The 19,450-nt window shown below is 37.8% G+C and overlaps 1 protein-coding gene across 2 annotated transcripts in view; it reads left to right on the top strand.

The window, feature by feature from the left end:
• gapvd1 (GTPase activating protein and VPS9 domains 1) overlaps positions 1 to 19,450 on the top strand; it is an 86,097-nt gene that overhangs the window by 6,608 nt on the left and 60,039 nt on the right. For both annotated transcript variants that reach the window (XM_053503459.1, XM_053503458.1), the window contains exons 2-4: positions 13,391 to 13,612; positions 17,101 to 17,368; positions 17,508 to 18,083. In XM_053503459.1, coding sequence (XP_053359434.1) covers positions 13,428 to 13,612; positions 17,101 to 17,368; positions 17,508 to 18,083 — 1,029 coding nt within the window. In that variant the 5' untranslated portion in view covers positions 13,391 to 13,427. The remainder of the gene's footprint in view (positions 1 to 13,390; positions 13,613 to 17,100; positions 17,369 to 17,507; positions 18,084 to 19,450) is intronic.

The following is a 19,450-nucleotide window of genomic DNA, read 5'->3' as shown; positions in this document are numbered from 1 at the left end:
ATGCAAAATGCAAATCTTGCATTCATGCTAACAAATGGTCAAATGATTTGTAAAATACTAATGTAACATGGATTCTGTTTATAATTATGGCTTTCCTGGTAGTACTAGTAGTACTACAACAGTAACCCCATTTACCATTGCAAAGAAGGCTAATTTGACTAAGGAGTATTTTATTTTTTTTTGTTCATTAAAAATGTATTCTTGAGTCATCCACCCTTATTTTGTGGCTTTTGTAAAGGTTCAGGCATCGTTTTGGCACCGGTACCGTTTTAAAAGTATCGATTTGGCCCCGGTATCGAACAAACCCAAACGATACCCAACCCTCATGCTAGCAGAGTTTGGCGCCTCATAGACAGGACGGAGCAAAAATAAAAGAAAATAGCGGAGGTAGAGGAAAGATACATGGCAGAGGCAAAGAAATCCGTAATTGAGGTAATGTCTCCACTGCTGGATCTTGGTGCGCGTCTCTTACTGGTATAATTAACATCCGTGTACGCGTGTACTGTTTATTATAACACTGTAACCATGTGTGTGTGTGTTTATAAAACATATTTTATTTTGTGTCTGTATACGTGTGTGTACAGCTTGCGTGTAAAGCAAAAGCTAATCTCATTAGAGACGGTAAAAATCCATTTTCTCTCTCTCTCTGCACAAGGCTTAGCCTGCTCTTTGGCTGCTGTGTGTCAGATTAATCGATAATTAAAATAATCGTTAGTTGCAGCCCTAGCTAAAATGCCCCCCTGCCACGGAGTGCCCCCTCCCCCTACATAATCTCTATCAAATATGTTAGGACACCACAATCAAAATATTCATCTTCTTTTTTGTCTTTCGGCTGTTCCCTTTCAGGGGTCGCCACAGCGAATCATTTGCCTCCATCTAACCCTATCCTCTGCATCCTCTTCTCTCACACCAACTAACTTCATGTCCTCTTTCACTGCATCCATGTATTTCCTCTTTGGTCTTCCTCTAGACCTCCTGCCTGGCAGTTCCAACCTCAGCATCCTTTTACCGATATATTCACCATCTCTCCTCTGAACACCAAAACCACCTCAATCTGGCCTCTCTGACTTTATCTCCAAAACATCTAACGTGGGTTGTCCTTCTGATAAACTCATTCTTGATCCTCTTTTATCGCACAACACACCTGACACTTTTCTCCACCCATTCCAACCTGCCTGTACCCGCCTCTTCACCTCCTTCCCACACTCTTCGTTGCTCTGGACCGTTGACCCTAAGTACTTAAAATCCTGCACCTTCTTTACCTCTGCTCCCTGTAGCCTCACCGATCCTCCTGGGTCCCTCTCATTTACACACATGTATTCCGTCTTGCTGCGGCTAACCTTCATTCCTCTGCTTTCCAGAGCATACCTCCACCTCTCCAAATTTTCCTCGACCTGTTCCCTGCTCTTGCTACAGAGCACAATGTCATCTGCAAACATCATAGTCCATGGGGACTCCTGTCTTACCTCATCTGTCATCCTGTCCATCACCAGAGCAAACAAAAAGGGGCTTAGAGCAGACCCACCTCCACCTTGAACTCTTCTGTCACACCTACAGCACATCTTACCACTGTCTTACAGCTCTCATACATGTCCTGCACCACTCTAACATACTTCTCTGCCACTTCAGACTTCCTCATACAATACCACAGCTCCTCTCTTGGCACCCTGTCATACGCTTTCTCTAAATCTAAAAAGACACAATGCAACTCCCTGTTACCTTCTCTGTACTTCTCCGCCAGCATCCTCAAAGCAAATACTGCATCTGATGTACTCTTTCTAGGCATAAAACCATATTGCTGCTCACAAATGCTCACCTCTGCCCTTAACCTAGCTTCCACTACTCTTTTCCCACAGCTTCATTGTCTGGCTCATTAGCTTTATACCTCTATAATTGCCACAGCTTTGCACATCTCCCTTGTTCCTAAAAATTGGCACTAATACACTTCTCCTCCATTCCTCTGGAATCCTCTCACTCTCCAAGATCTTGTTAAACAAACTTGTCAAAAACTCTGCCACCTCTCCTAAGCACTTCCATACCTCCACAGGTATGTCATCAGGACCAACAGCCTTTCCACTCTTTATCCTTTTCAACGCCCTTCTCACCTCACTTCTACCAATATTTGCTACTTCCTGTTCCACAACAGTCACCTCTTCTACTCCTTGTTCTCTTTCGTTTTCCTCATTCATCAACTCCTTAAAGTACTCCTTCCATCTTCCCATCACCCTCCTGGCGTCTGTCAGTACATTTCCATCTCTATCTTTAATTACTCTAACCTGCTGCACATCCTTCCCATCTCTATCTCTCTGCCTTGCCAACCTGTACAGATCCCCCTCTCCCTCCTTACTGTCTAGCCTAGCATACAAGTCCTCATATGCTCTTTGTTTGGCCTTTGCCACCTCTACCTTCACCTTACTCTGCATCTCCCTGTACTCCTGTCTACTCTCTTCAGTCCTCTCAGTGTCCCACTTCTTCTTAGCTAGCCTCTTTTCCTGTATACACTCCTGGACTTCCTCATTCCACCACCAAGTCTCCTTGTCCACTTTCCCCTTACCTGATGATACACCAAGTACCCTCCTACCTGTCTCCCTGATCACATTGGCTGTAGTTGTCCAGTCAACTGAAAGCACCTCCTGACCACCCATAGCCTGTCTCAACTCCTCCCTAAAGACTTCACAACATTCTTCCTTTCTCAGCTTCCACCACTTTGTCCTCTGCTCTGCCTTTGTTCTCTTCGCCTTCCTCATCACCAGGGTTATTTTACACACCACCATTCTGTGTTGTCTGGCTACACTTTCCCCTACCAACACTTTGCAGTTACTGATCTCTTTCAGGTTACAACGTCGACACAAGATGTAGTCGACCTGAGTGCTTCTGCCTCCACTCTTATGTCACCCTATGTTCCTGTCTCTTCTGGAAGAAAGTATTTACTACTGCCATTTCCATCCTCTTTTTGGAAAGTCCACCACCATCTGTCCTTCTACATTCCTGTCCTGAAGACCAAACCTGCCCATCACATTTTCATCACCTCTGTTCCCTTCACCCAACATGTCCATTGAAGTCTGCACCAATCACCACTCTTTCACCTCTGGGGATGCTCTGCATCACTTCATCTAACTCACTCCAGAATTTCTCCTTCTCTTTTAACTCACATCCTACCTGTGGGGCATAACCACTAACAACATTGAACATTATCCCTTCAATTTCCAGCTTCAGACTCATCACCCTATCTGATACTCTCTTCACCTCTAGAACATTCCTTACAAACTCCTTAGAATAACTCCTACTCCATTTCTTTTCCTATCCACACCATGGTAAAACAATTTGAACCCTGATCCTAAGCTTATAGCCTTGCTACCTTTCCACCTGGTCTCCTGGACACACAGTACATCCACCTTCCTTCTCTGCATCATATCAACTAACTCTCTTCCCTTCCCTGTCATGGTCCCAACATTCAAAGTCCCTACTATCACTCCTAAACTCTTGCCTTTCCTCTTCTCTCTCTGCTTTCGAACACGCCTTCCTCCTCTCCTTCTTCGACCAACAGTAGCCCAATTTCCACCAGCACCCTGTAGGTCAACAGCACCAGTGGCGGTCGTTGTTAACCCGGGCCCGATCCCACGACCGATCCGGTATGGGAGTTGTATTCTTGATTCACATCGTTGATTTAGCAAATGTTTTATGTCGGATGCCCTTCCTGACACAACCCTCTGCATTTATCCAGACTTGGGACTGGCACAAGAAGACACTGGATTGCGCACCCCCATCGCCCCCCCCCCACCCGTGGTTGCATTAATCAAAATATTCATATTATTATCAAATATATTATTACTATTATAATTAACCCTAGGAACGTGACAAATTAATACATTAATTTAATAAAAATGAAGACACGTAATACAAATTGTTATATAATGTTTATTTTGTGGCACATTTATTTTGCAGGGGTTTGTCATGTAATACAAAAATGTTTACTCTAAATAAATTTTGTTTATGATGAAAAATAACACGAAATGATTTTTATTATAAAATAAACAATATAAAAACGTACATGTATATGAAAAATATATATAATTTATATATTCTTTCCCTATACGACATGTCTTTTTTATATTACTTGTTATAATCAAATTTGTTTGGTGTAATTTGTAAAGGATAAACCTATGAATTTATGTTCCAATGTAAATTGCCCTGTAAATGCACTTAATTCATCTCAGTCAACTTAAAGCTATTCCTGATATTGTGAATAATGACAATGTTTATTTTTAATAAAATGCTGTATGCATTTAAAAAAGAAAAGGAATTAATCTTTGTTTCTCTTATATATTTTACATTGCTGTTTACTTAAGCAAAATTACATTTTATAAGATTACTTGATTAATCGAGAAAATTTTTGGTAGAATACTCAGTTACTAAAATATTCGATAGCTACAGCCCAAGAGTGTTGTATTGTGGACAACTGGTTTCTATATTTGAAGTTTAATTCTGTATATGTGCTTTGACTTTTTTATTGTTAGTGCACATATACAGTGCCAGCTATCTCATTTTTGTGAGCGGGAAGTGTAGCTTGATTGGTTCAGCAGTGACGAGCTGCAATTGCCACAATTACTAAAATGTTTTCAGTCTGAAGCAGCAGGTAGGAGGAAAAAGATTGCATCTTTTTTTCTTAATATTTTTGTATTGCTTTATAAAAACACAGAGACTTTATGATAAAAATTGGAAAATTATGTGCAGGTCAGGTAAAGCCAAAAAGGCTTATTATTTTTCACTCAAAGAGCCAGTTAAAGCCAGTTGTGTTTTTAACCTGGCCATTCTGCTTGTTTAATGTTGCATATGTGCAGGTTTTAGATTAGTTTCAAATTTGTATCCTGCTGTTAAAAGCTAAGAAATGATTGCACTTATCTCCATTAGGCTTGTTTTATTAGCCTTTAACTAGTTACAAGACTCCAAGATGCCCATAGCTTACTAAATTGTGAATAATTTTTCTCCATGAGAATCGAGAACACCATTCTCAATTTTTCAACCAAACCATGTATTGCACTCAAGTGAAAATACATAAATGAATGTGCTGTCTACACATGACTTTCATCTCATTGTAACTTTCTCTCTCATTGTAATAAAAAAGGCAATTTTTCCTTATCTTTAATGAATGAATAACTTAAAAGCTGTTAAACAGAAGTAGAATGTTAACAATAATTAATAAAATAAATAATATATAGCACTATGCTTTTTGGACAATAAGCCAACAGTATTTCCATCATTAAAGTTTGTCAGTATTATTTTTAACAGCATAAGGCGAATGTTATGAAGTTTGTTGGGCCATTTTAAATTAAATACAGTGTAACCTCTAATGATTGCGAGTTACGCGATTTGCGAGTGTTCCACAAGACAGGCAAAATTTTTAAAATAAAATTTAACAAGAAAAATTTACACGTCTTGGTTTATGGGTACCGAGTAGCATGTAGCACGTATGCGTTCTTGTTTTGACATCAAGCTCATGTGATCCCAACTGAGCCAATGGTTTTTCTCTCTCTCCTGCTGCAGAATTGTGGGTAATCGTCTCCCCTGCTCGGTCTTAGTGCGCGTCTCTTACTGGTATAATCAACATCCGTGCACGCCTGTTCACTATAACACTGTGACCATGTGGTGCGTGTAAAGCCTTTTTTATTTTGTGTTTGTATGTGTGTAACCTCTAATGATTGCGAGTTACGCGGTTTGCGAGTGTTCCACAAGACAGGCAAAATTTTTAAAATAAAATTTAACAAGAAAAATTTACACGTCTTGGTTTATGGGTACCGAGTAGCATGTAGCACGTATGCGTTCTTGTTTTGACATCAAGCTCATGTGATCCCAACTGAGCCAATGGTTTTTCTCTCTCTCCTGCTGCAGAATTGTGGGCAGAATTGTGGGTAATATATATGTATATATATATATGATATTGCCATGAAAATAAAAAAACCCAATTTTTTTGTCCCAACTCCCACTCGTTAAAAAATGGCAGCCATCTCAATTTTTGGCCTCAAAGTGCTTTAAGACATGCCACGCCCCTTTTTGAAATCCTCTTTTCCTTGATAACTCGCTTGCTTTATGTCATATGGAGATGAATATATTGGATGGTATATTTATGTAAGTTTTTATGTAGATTCAGATTCTGCAATCGGAATTTGGCTATCTCCTGTGGTTATGGAGATATTTCTGAAAAACCGTTTTTTGGGGGTACCCCTTTTCGACCCCCCAGAACCCAAGGTCTGTATGTATATATGTTACTCAAAAAAATAGGGGTTACTTCACATCACCTTATCTTGAAAATAAATAAAAACCAGGGGTGTGTTATGCCCTGTTTTATAGAAATCATCAAAAATTAATTGTCCAGGTTTTGCAACATTAAATGATTTGACACACAGAAATGTACAGCAATATCTGTAAAATACCTAATGCATACTCATAAAATCTGCTCCTTTCAAAGTAAAAGTTACCTCAAATTCTTCTGTAATGCATGTCTAGTCAAAGACTGATAATGACGTTATTCATCTCTCTACACTAAAAGGACTAATCACACTTTTTTTCATCACCCTGGGTATCTGATTCTGAAAGAACAAAGCCCACAAAAAAAGAGTTCATGGAATAAGACAAAAAGGTACATGTACGAGACCTGTCAAGTTGCAGTGACACAAATAATATCAACTAGGAAAGGCATGCACTTTGTAGCTACCAAAGTCATTTTGATAGGAAATGCCTTCACAAATTTGTAAAAAAAAAAATTATAATTCTTGTACTGGCTGGCTGCACCATCTGAGAAGTAATGCACATGATTTAAATTTGGTAGAAGAACTTTCAGTGGATTCATGAGAACCTTAATAAACTTGTGAACAACAATAGCATTGTGTTCCCTTTCATTACTGACGACACAAAAACTTTTGCAACTTAGTGAACCATTGTTTTCACTACCATCCCTATAGTAAACCACGAAAGGATGCAGAATCACCTGGGATGTATCCCAATGAAAACCTTGAACAGCATCCTGACAAATAAAAAATAACATTCAGCAAAATCCATGAGGATAACAGCCTCCTTTCCAATAGGAAGTTTCTTTTTCAGTTCTTTCAAATAAGCAGCTTGGGCCTTGGCTGTATAGTGATGAGCTGTGCGGGGGTCACATTTTTCACAAAGCCTCATAATAAAATCCACTGCTTGAACTGAACAGTGTCATCTGGGTCCAAATCAGCATTTTCAAATATACCATCAAGATTAGGGCTGAGCCAGATTATACCTTCCACGGTAATACCGGTACAATGTTAGGCAATGATAAGAAAATGAAATATCGCAATAGAATATGGGTAAAACACGCATGTGCAGTGCCTTTGTTTCCAAACGCTTATGGCAGAAAAAGCTTGGCGGCGGCGGAGAATAAGAAAGGCGAAAGCGGATCGTTGAATGAAACAGATGAACCAGAATTGGTTTGTAAAAATGGTGCAACTTCAGTGGTGTGGAATTTGCATTTGCATTGTTAAAATTTTATATAGCTTTAATGCACATACAAACAGCTGCTTTGTCTGGTGTCAATCATATCGTCAGTTATATCATTATCGCAAATATTTAAATATATATCGTGATAAATATTTTTGCCCATATTGCCCTGCCCTAATCAAGATAATCAGATAGTTTTGATTTAGGGGGGCACTGCTTACACCTGTGCAACATATAGTCACGAGAATCCAAAGAACAGACAAGCTTTGCCATCAGGTCTTTGTAATCAGATTGTGATTAAGATAACAAACTACATTGGAAAGCTTCAGTTAATAAATTAACATAAATAAAACACACTCCCCTGCTTTTGTTTTTCTGCACTTAATTAGCACCAAAAAAAAGATGATGCAATCACCAAGTTCCTTAAGTGCGAGGTCACTCATGGAGTTGGTAGGAGATAATTCAACTTTCTGATCAGTATGAACCTGAATGGTTCTGTTACAGGATACTGTTTGACAGTGATACATGTATCTTACATGTACCACCATAAAATGACATATTTACTGGTAGATAAGGCCTATTGTGTACATCCATGTACATTTTCTGTATATAAAATGTGTATCAAATCGTAAAACCTGGACAATTAATTTTTGATGATTTCTATAAAACAGGGCATAACACACCTCTGGTTTTTATTTATTTTCAAGATAAGGTAATGTGAAGTAACCCCTATTTTTTTGAGTAACATATATACATACAGACCTTGGGTTCTGGGGGGTCGAAAAGGGGTACCCCCAAAAAACGTTTTTTCAGAAATATCTCCATAACCACAGCAGATAGCCAAATTCCGATTGCAGAATCTGAATCTACATAAAAACTTACATAAATATACCCAGTTTCATCTCCATATGACATAAAGCAAGCGAGTTATCAAGGAAAAGATGATTTCAAAAAGGGGCGTGGCATGTCTAAAAGCACTTTGAGGCCAAAAATTGAGATGGCTGCCATTTTTTAACGAGTGGGAGTTGGGACAAAAAAATTGGGGGTTTTTATTTTCATGGCAAGATCAACAATTGGTGAAAAAATCAGCAAAATCTGAGAGGTGATGGTGGAAAATTTCTCTTTCATTGGTTGATTTGAGATGGAATCACCCATATATATATATAATTTATTTATTTTTTTGGGCTGTGGAACAAATAATGAGTTTTCATAATTTCTTATGGGGAATTATGCTTTGATTTATGAGTGTTTTAAAATACGGGCCCGCTTCCAGATTTAATTATGCTCGAAATCTTAGGTTTTACTGTACATTCTGTACAGTATACAATTTGTTGTCAATGGTTTTATTGGTCACTCTTAACATACTTCTGCTATACTTCTCTGTAGGTTTTTCTTCTGTTTAAGAGACACTGTGTAACAGCTAGAATCAATGCCTCAGATTTAATTAACTAATACAATACGTTCTATCCCTATTAGCATTGTACCTGTCTTTGTTTGGACAGAGACTGTGTGTGTGTGTGTGTGTGTGTCTGTGTGTGTGTGTGTGTGTGTGTGTGTGTGTGTGTGTGCGCGCGCTCGTGTGTGTGTGTGTAAAAGAGAGAGAAATATTCTCTCTGTTCTTTTCAAAATAATAATACACCCAACTTACAAGCATTTGAGTCACAAACATTCCACAGATACAAACGCGCCGCGATTTGCATTTAACAAACAACAGATGCACACAGAAGTAGCTCACGTGTATTGTACAAAAATAGACACTGCAATGCACCAGATATCAATTTTTAAAATTGTATACAATATTTTCAGTGTGTTGGTGAATGTATAAAATGTCTGAAATCTAGGGTATTGATTATGTGACGGGTGCGGGAGAAATTAGTCTGCCTCACTGGTTTCAATAAATCATTCCGTAAGCATAATGATAGAACATGGCTGTCCTGATAATGAATATTTCTACTTTTCGGAAAATCCTTAACAAAACAGCGTTTTGCAGTCCAAGAAAGTGAAAAATTTTGTCAGAATGGATTCCCGTAGCAAACTTAGTTAAGCAAACTTAAAAAAGTCAACATCCATGCGCGCGCATATCATCCTACACAAATCCCCCTCCTCCTCTTCTGTCAGGGTTGATTTTTTTCAAAGGTCAAGTACAGCTTAATTAGTTTTATTCTTTGAATATATATTTTCTATTAATCATTTTACTTGAATATTTTTGGGTTGTGGTGGAATAAATCATCAGAGGTCTCTATTATTTAATATGGGGAAATTCTCATTTGAGACAAAATGGCGTCTGAGCTTCCCCTGGTGATTTTGAAGGCCACTTGGGTATTTGCTGATCCGGAATGCAGCTGTATGACTGGCTTTAAACTTTCCTCAGTTTTTCCAACCCACTACTCCTCAATGGCACCCCACTACTCCTCCACTTGCTTTCTGTAGCTGGCCCCAACAAATTTAAAACACTGATGCTTGCCTACAAAGGTAAAAACCGACAGAGCCTTCATTTATCACACCCTGCATTGCACCATGTTCCCTCTGATCCTCCAACACTGGTCCCACCATCCCTCAAGGATCAAGGAAGACATGCATCTATTGAGGAAAAGATGGGGAAGAAACTCCTTCCCAAAATTGTTAGACTGGTACTTTTATTTAGTAACCTAGCAGTCCCGTGTATGGCTATATATTTACTGAAAGTTAACTGGAAGCGGGCTCATATTTCTAAACACTTGTAAACCAAAGCTGCCTTTCCCATATGAAATAATAGAAACTTAAATTATTTGTTCCACAGTCCTAAAAAAATGAATACATAAAAATAATAAATATAAGTAAAAATAAAACAAATTAACCAACACTTTCCCTTAAAAAAAAGTAAAACAATCTCGACAGATAAGTGTTTTTCTTTATGTGCGCAGGCGCTGTGTGTGTGTGTGTGTGTGTGTGTGTGTGTGTGTGTGTGTATGTATATGTATGTGTGTGTGTGTGTGTGTGTGTGTGTTTTTGAAGCTAAAGTAATAGGAGAGGAGGAATCAGACCCCCCTCCCCTTCTTCTTCTTGTCTTTTACAGTAACCCTTCTTGCTCTTATTTGAGTTTTACACACAGACACATACATATTATCGGAAAGACTGCTTTATCTGCAAAAATTAACAAGGAATATTGCTAATAACACTCGAGTGAGCGCATAATAACAGAATCACTGCTGTAAAAATAAAACAAATTAACCTGCACTTTACCTCTGAAAAGAATCACGACAGAGCAGTGTTTCCATTAGTGTGTGTGTGTGAAGGCAAAAGGAGGAGAAGGTGTGTGTTCGTGTGTGTGTGTGTTCGTGTGTGTGTGTTCGTGTGTGTGTGTGTTCGTGTGTGTGTGTGTTCGTGTGTGTGTGTGTTCGTGTGTGTGTGTGTTCGTGTGTGTGTGTGTGTTCGTGTGTGTGTGTGTGTTCGTGTGTGTGTGTGTTCGTGTGTGTGTGTGTTCGTGTGTGTGTGTGTTCGTGTGTGTGTGTGTTCGTGTGTGTTCGTGTGTGTTCGTGTGTGTTCGTGTGTGTTCGTGTGTGTTCGTGTGTGTTCGTGTGTGTTCGTGTGTGTTCGTGTGTGTGTGTTCGTGTGTGTGTGTTCGTGTGTGTGTGTTCGTGTGTGTGTGCTCGTGTGTGTGTGATGGCCTGTGAGAGCAAGAGAAAGTGAGAGAAGGGACAGGGTGTCCAATGACGTACGCAGACAAAGTGCAGGCTGATACAGAGAGGGAGAGAGAAAATGGATCTTTAACCTCTCTAACGAGACTTTCTTTTGCTTTACACGCATGCGCACACGTGTTATAATAAACAGTACACACGCAAACAAACACAAAATAAAAAATGTTTTATGTGCACACACACATGGTCACAGTGTTATTGTAAACAGTATACGCGCACACGGTTAGCTCAGTTGAGATCACGGGATGCTCGGCGGCAAAACAAGAAGTGCATGTGTACATGATACTCGGTACTGGTAAACCAAGACTTTATTAATTTATTAATTTATTAAAAATCTTTGCTCGTCTTGCAGAACACTCGCAAACCGTGTTACTCACAATCCGAGGTTCCACTGTATATGGACAGATGTGAGTTTGACTGATCTACCAGCACATTGCTTCTCTGTGAATGCTCAAAGGGCAGTTTCTGTTAAATGCATAAATTTGAATGCAGATTGGTTAGGCTTTTGAAAGTTGGGCTGTGAGAGATAGCTATGGTTGTAGACAGTTTGTTCAAGGCTGTTATATAGAAAGGAAAAAATATATTGGTTAGCAGTTGCAGATATTTGCTGAATCACGAGCTGGTTTCTTCAAGATGGTAGTAAATTACCAAATGTTATGGAAACATTAATGACCGTGATGAAAGTAGGTTTGTAAGATGGTCTGGAATACTGATGAAGAGACTGGATCAGTGGGCTGGTGGTAAGGGTTGGAGAATAAAAAAATTGAAGGATCTCTTCTGTTGGCAGGTTACAAACATCAAGGAGAATTTTGACAGCGTACTGTCTGGATTTGTGTTAAAGAAAAGGCCTGGTCAGATTTTAACAATTTTCTCATTAAAAGTAGCCAAGTCTTCAACAGTCTGTGATGACGGAAGGAGCAGAAGGAGGCAGTGGGTTAAATAATGAAGAAAAGAGGAGGAGCTTGCATGGATCTTGTGCAGATAGTTCCAGCTTTTTCCCAGGGTTAGAAGGAAAAAGCTGTCTTAGCAGAATCACTTTAGATGAGAATTTGGACAGGAGAGCACGGTAAGAGACACGATCTGTGGGTTATACATGTAAATGCTTCCACATTCTTTCTGCAGTTCTTAATCCTTATATATGGACAGTTGGGTTTACATAACCCATGGAAGGGTGATGGTAAATGATACCAAGTGATGATCAGAGATTTGTGGTGGGATAGCGTAGATATACGCATGTAGCTAGATAGGGGTGGCTGATGGCCAAGTCCAGAGAATGATGAAATGTGTACAGCTCTCAATAATTAATTCACGTGAATATATAAGATTATCTGTGGCTATAATACGTTTCCTCTGGTAACTGGCTGTGAGCCACAACTTCACAATATGTGTAAATACATGTATGTGCATTTAAGGTCCATTCCAGTACAATCTGTACTTTTTTTGTACCTTTAAGATTTCCAAATCACTTCCATATAAATTGAATTGGTGTTCTCTTTGAAGTTTTACAATCACTTTTGTGCCCTTTTGTAGTTCTTTTACATATAGCATTTACTTTGATGTGCAAGCCAAAAAATGCAGAGTGGTAGATTGTTGTCTAAAGACGTTTATCTTAAATCCAGTGTTTTTCTTAATGTTGATTCAGTAACGTGTCAGTACGTTGGTATATCTCTGTATGGCCAATCTTGGAAAGCAAGGTCTTTGAACGCTAAAAATCTTAATTCAAAGATGTAAAACGTCCATGTTGCTGAAAATCAAGTAAGACTGGCTTATTACAAGGTATACTAAATTATATTAAATTCAAGAAGTGTAGGAATAGTAGAATACTTAAATAATTTTGAGGATGATATCAGTAAATAAATAGAAGTAGAAATGCATATTTAAATTTTCCCTCCAGTAATGTTGTGGACTATATCCTGATATAAATGTGCATGATATGTAAATCATGCACAGGGATCTCATTAGTGTGTCTTTACACACACGTAGAAATTGCTAGTAAATTAGAGTGATGTAAAGACCTCAGACATCACTATAAATGGGAATTTTGCTCACTGGGAGGTATCTAATCGCAGCAAAACGTAATTGAAAATGGGCATTTCCTTGTCCTTTTTTACCACACTTAAATTTAAACATAGCGACAGATATTAATTAAAAAGAATAAATTTTACTCCAACTTTAAATATTTATTGTATAGGCCAGTTAAATGTCATTATTTTATTTATTTATTTATTTTTGCTATTGTTTTATAGCCTCTTCAGTGTTTCCTGTCCTGTGCCGGAGCTAAAAATGGTGAAGCCAGACATTCATACTCTGGCGCACCACCTGAAGCAAGAGAGGCTGTACGTGGCTTCAGAGAAACAACTCATCCAGCGGCTCAATTGTGAAGTACTAAAGACAGCAGAAAGACTTTACCGTGCAGCTTGGATAGCCAAACAACAAAGGATTAACCTTGATCGCCTCATCCTCACCAGGTAACATCACTGAAAGGAAAACTCTGTAACAGTCTATTGTTGAGTGCTCAGAAATGGTAAAATGATCTAAACCATTCCAAGAAGGTCACTCAGTAGTTTAAGTATAAAGCACTGATTATTTGTTCTTTGTTCTTACACAAGATTTTCGGCACAGGTTTATTGTGATTGTTTAAGCGCTGTATTATGTGCAGCTCATGTAACTCATAATTTTCAGTGAGTTTGGGAGAGATGGGAAAAGGGAGATAAATGGTCTGCGTCAAAAGTATTCACATTCATTACTTGAGTAGAAGTAGAAATATTAGGGTTTAAAAAGACTTCTTTAGAAGTTAAGGTATCAACTCAAGCTTTTTACTCAAGTAAAAGTGTGAAAGTACTGTTTTCAAAACTACTTAAAGCATAAAAGTAAAAGTAACGTGAGGGGGAACAAAAACACTAAGTATAAAAGCTTAGGCTGTGCCACGGGCCTATATACTGCACTAACACCTTATAAAAAAAAGAAAAGAAGAAAAATGTCTTATACATGTATACTTATATATTGTTTATTTTATAATAAAATTTGTTTCGTCCAATTTATCATTATAAAAAAAATATTTATTATATATAAATATTTATTTGCATATTTATGACAAACCCCTGAAAAATAAATGTGTTACAAAATAAACATTATACAAGAATTTGTATTAATGGTCTTTATGGCTGTCTCGTGCCTAGGGTTTATTACAATAGTAATATCATATTTAATAATAATAAACCTGAAATGAATTTATGTTCTAATATAATATTTGATAGCGATTATGTGTATATGTAAATTATGTAAATATGTAAAGTACTTTCTTTTTTCCACGTGAGTCAGTCCGCGTCAGTCGTGCTCTTTAACCAATCAGATGTGACCTCATCGTTTCAACCAATCACAACCCGCCAGGAGCACAGCCTAAATCCTGTTTACATGAAATAAATTTGCTTCCAAGCAGGTTCAAGCATACGGATATGTTGCTATGACAGCAAATGCGAGAAGCGCATCAAAGAATAAAACAATCTAAGATCAGGACAAATCCACAACAGTCAAATCCAGCTAACTGAGTTAGCGATGTACAAAGAACGGACCCCGAATGGCACGATTTATCCGGAAGTTTTTTTTTTTTTTTTTTTTGAATGACCAGCTGAAATAAAATAGGAGTAAATTTTTAAAATGTAAGGAGTAGAAGTATGTTGTAGTATAAATGTTGGCTGAAAAATAATTACTCCAGTAAAGTATAGATACCCAAAATTTCTACCTAAGTAAGGTAGCAAAGTATTTGTACTTCGTTACTTGACACCTCTGGCCCTGACACAACAGAAACAGAGAGGACACTGAGGAGGTGCTTCTGTAAAAATTCCTGTGTGAACACATAGTGCAATAGTATTGTAAATGATGGTGTTTGCAGTTAAGTAATAAAGCTAGAGTTGCATTTCAGATAGCTTTTTTTTGCACACCATTTTAGATATTTATTAAGTACCAGTATTTACTGGTTTACTTATTAGAGGTTTTACATTTACATTATGACATTTGGATGACACTCTTATCCAGAGCGACTTTCGTTTTTTCTCTTTATATTTTGCAGTTAAGGCTTGCACAGGGGCCTTACTGTGGCAACTTGGTGGTGGTTGGGTTTAAACCTGGGACCTTCTGATCAGTAGTCCAATGCCATAACCACTGAGCTCTTGTAGCCTTTAAACCTACAGTATGGGTATACAGTACAGTATCTTCTGGATGAAAAAATGCTTAGGTCATTGTTTTACATCTAAAACATACAGTAGGTGGACAACCAGAAATGCTTACTGCTGTTTGACTAATAATGAGTAAAAAAAAAACAAACATTAGTTAAATGTTGTTTGGACAGAATATCAACTATATATTCACTAGCTGATAATTTTATTTGTACGAAGAATGAACTGTTATATAGTCTATCTCTGTTTGTATCTGTTTATTGTTATTTAAAAAAATACATTTAAAAATACATCAAACTTTAAATATAGAAATAACTGGTAAAATAGAAAAAGAAAAAAGACGCACTAAAAATGCTGTGTTGTTTCTGTAAACACATCGTTGGGTGGTTTATGCTGGGTCAAAATTCTGCGCTTTTACTGCCTAAAAAATATTAATTTTTAACAAAAATACAGAAACATCAGCATACACATTGGAGTAAATAAAATTACATATATAATACCGAATGTTTCCTTATATATTGTTCCTCTGCGATTAACATGCCGACGTTAAACCGTTATTGTTGCACTATGGTTCCACTTTTTCTCTGATGTTATTTTAATTTACTTGTATTAATAATCCATTTCTTTGTGTGTCATTATTTAGTTTCGAGTGTCCGATAAAGAAAATAAAGATTAAATAAATCAATAAAGAAAAGCATGAATTAGAATAGGTACTTTCCTATTATTTTCCACTAATTCCCTCCCGTTCATTGCGCCCCACCTGTCATATCTGTATTCCCCACTAGTGGGGCGCGCCCCACACTTTGAGAACCACTGATTTACTCTGATGTGCTACAACAGGGTAAACCTAGACTCATCAGACTTTTGTCTGATTATCCACAGTCCATGCTTCCTTGCTAATTTAACTTTCCTGAATAACCTCACAGTTAAGTGTTTACACATCTGTTTAGTCTAAATTCCTCCAGAGTTCTTATTGCATTATGTACTGTATGTAGAAATACTCTTATTTTCACTATTAAACATAGCTGTTATATGTTGTTCCTTCGAGGTTTTAATTAGGGACTTTACAATTCTTTTGATCCAGGACAATAGTTTGACCCTTCTAAAAACAGAGTAACACTTTTGCTACAACCGTAGCACATGTCTTCTGATATGGTTGTTTATGAAATGAGAAGCTACTTGCTGTATCAGTTAGGGTTACTGGACCATATTAATCACTGTAGTTATTATCCAATAAATCCAGTATTTGTGTTTTATAAAATCCTTGCCAGTGTTTAAGCTTAAAACATATCAGCAATGCAGTGTGCAGTACCAGTAAAATCAAGACCACTGACCATTTCACTTGGTGTCCTTTTTTGGCCGTGCAGTGTATTACTATGTTTTAAGGTTAAACACTGGCAAGGATTTTATAAAATACAAATACTGGGTTTCTGTGCAGGCCTTTGAGATAATGAAATGAAACCAGGAAAAGGTGCAGTTTATTTTTTTTTCTCCCTCTCTCACACCTACCTTCATTTAACCATATAAACGTCTATGTGATACTTAGCTCCTTAACATGTTCCTTAACATTCAGATTGACTATTGAAAATTGAGAATAATGTTGTTGTTTTTTTAATATTTGTTCTTGGATAAAATAAAAAGCAAAATGATAAACATTGTAACTGATTATTTATTGATCCACTTGGATAATCATTCATATTTACAACTCTGAATCTTTCAATGGATTACAAAAGTAAAAATTGGTTATAGCTTTTTGCCAATCATTGCATTTCTTTTTACAGTGCTGAGGCTTCCCCAGCCGAATGCTGCTTGCATGCCAAGGTACTAGAGAGCACACAATTTGTTGATGGCTACAAGACTCTGGGCTTTCAGGAGAGTGTCTATGGAGAGTTTCTTTGGCGGCTAAGGGAAAATCCACGCCTGGTGGCCTCATGTTTGGTTGCTGGGGAGAAACTTAACCAAGAACATACACAAGGAGTGATCCACACAGTGTTTACCTCACTTTATGGGAATTGCATTATGCAAGAGGATGAAATCTACCTGCTTCAAGTACATAAAGTCAACAACCAGACACCCACATGAATTAAATTTATCATAGAAATTACATTAAACATATAAATTATATACTGACTCTGGTCATTGCTGTTTTTGATTTATAACCTTCATCTTTCTCCTCTTGCTCTTCTAGGTCCTGCGTTACCTGGTTGAGTTTGAGCTTAAAGAGAATGATAATCCACGTCGTCTGCTACGGCGAGGCACATGTGCTTTTAGTATTCTGTTTAAGCTATTCTCTGAAGGCCTATACTCAGCCAAGCTATTCCTCACCGCCACCTTACATGAGCCCATTATGCAGCTGCTGGTGGAAGATGAAGACCACTTAGAAACTGATCCAGCCAAAGTGACTGAAAGATTTACCCCAACACAACAGGAGCGTCTGTTTGGGGAGAAGGGCTCCGATTCTTACTCTCAGAAAGTTCAGGCAGCCGTGGAATGCAATCAAGCCAAGCTTGTGGCTCTTGTTAATTCATTTATTAACTGTTTGAAGCAAAATACTTACTGCTTTCCACAGAGTTTGCGCTGGATTGTCTCCCAGATGTACAAGTCACTGGCACAAGTGGATGGCCTTGAGGTTGGAGAGGTGAGGACCATGTGCACAGACCTGTTGCTGACTTGTTTCATCTGCCCAGCCATCGTCAACCCTGAACAGTATGGAATCATCTCGGATGCTCCAATTAATGAAGTTGCACGCTTTAACCTAATGCAGGTAGGGTTTGTCATGATAATGTCTTTTGACAAAATGGCAGTTTAATACCATATGTATATTGCTGCTGGAACATACCGGAATAATGCTCCCCGAATTTTTTTTATTTATTTATTTATTTTTTTGTCAAGTGAGGAGAAGTAATATTTGCATAAGCCGGGTGAAATTTATACACATTTTTGTAAATGCTGGCAAATCCATTATCAGTCAAACTTGGACCATTCCTTATTTTTAAATCATTACTTTTGCATGACCCAAATTGTTGGATTTAAATCTATGGTAAGTTGTTTAATTCACAATGTAAACTTCAGTAACAAGGAAGAACACATTCTACCTTAAAAGTTGCCAGTAGCTGGCAGCAGACTTTGAGCAGCGTAGTGAATGCAGCTAAAATAAACTGATAAAAATGTATATGCAGCCAATCATATTTTAAATTTTGTGAAACAGCTTAATCTTTGTGTACTCAAAAAATTACAGTGGAACCTGGATTGCGAGTAACTTGGTCTGTGAACGTTTTGCGTGACGAGCAAATTTTAAAAAAATAAATGTTAACTTCATAAACAAACGAGGTCTTGATGTATGAGTTCTGCAGTATGTATGCCGAGCGTCATGTGATCACAACTGAGCCAATGGTTTTTCTTTCTCACGCTGTGGGATTGTGGGTAATCGTCTCTCATGCATTGCAGTGCGTCACTCGTAGTCAACATCCATGCGCGTGTGTACTGTTTACTATACTACTGTATAGTAAACTACTGTTTTGTTTATGCAAATATTTAATTAGCCTATTACTTGGCCGAATAGAGGAAAAAAACGGAATAAACATGATCAAGATGATCTGCTGATGTTCCAACTGAGGATCAAAATGGGCATGCTTTTGGTGCCAGACAGGCTGGTCTGAGAATTTCTGAAACTAAAATCTGAGATCTACTGGGTTTTTATGCCCAATCATCATGAGTTTACAGAAAATAGTCTGAAAAAGAGAAGATATCCAGTGAGTGGCAGTTCTCTGGGCGAAGGGGATTTGTTGATGCCAGAGGTCAGAGGAAAATTACCAGACTGGTTCAAGCTAATAGAAAGACAACAGGAAATCAAATAGCATCTCATTACAACATGGGTATGCCAAAGAGCATCTCTTAACATAAAATGCCTTGAACCTTGAATCAGATGTGTTACAGATGTGTTGTATCAGCGGTTCAGGCTGGTGGTAATGATTTATTGGTGTCTAGGATACTTTCTTCTTTGGACTCCTTTAGTATCGGAGTACTATTACTGACTATTTCCATCGTTTTATGTCCACAGTGTTTTTGTGACCACAGTCTGCCTTCTGTTTGCTACTTCAAAAAAAACTCAAACCATCAAAAGCTCAAAAC

This window comes from Clarias gariepinus, chromosome 9 (assembly GCF_024256425.1).
Source record: "Clarias gariepinus isolate MV-2021 ecotype Netherlands chromosome 9, CGAR_prim_01v2, whole genome shotgun sequence".
NCBI lineage: Eukaryota > Metazoa > Chordata > Actinopteri > Siluriformes > Clariidae > Clarias > Clarias gariepinus.
The sequence above is the reverse complement of the archived record's forward strand: the minus strand, read 5'-3'. Positions and strand labels throughout refer to the sequence as shown.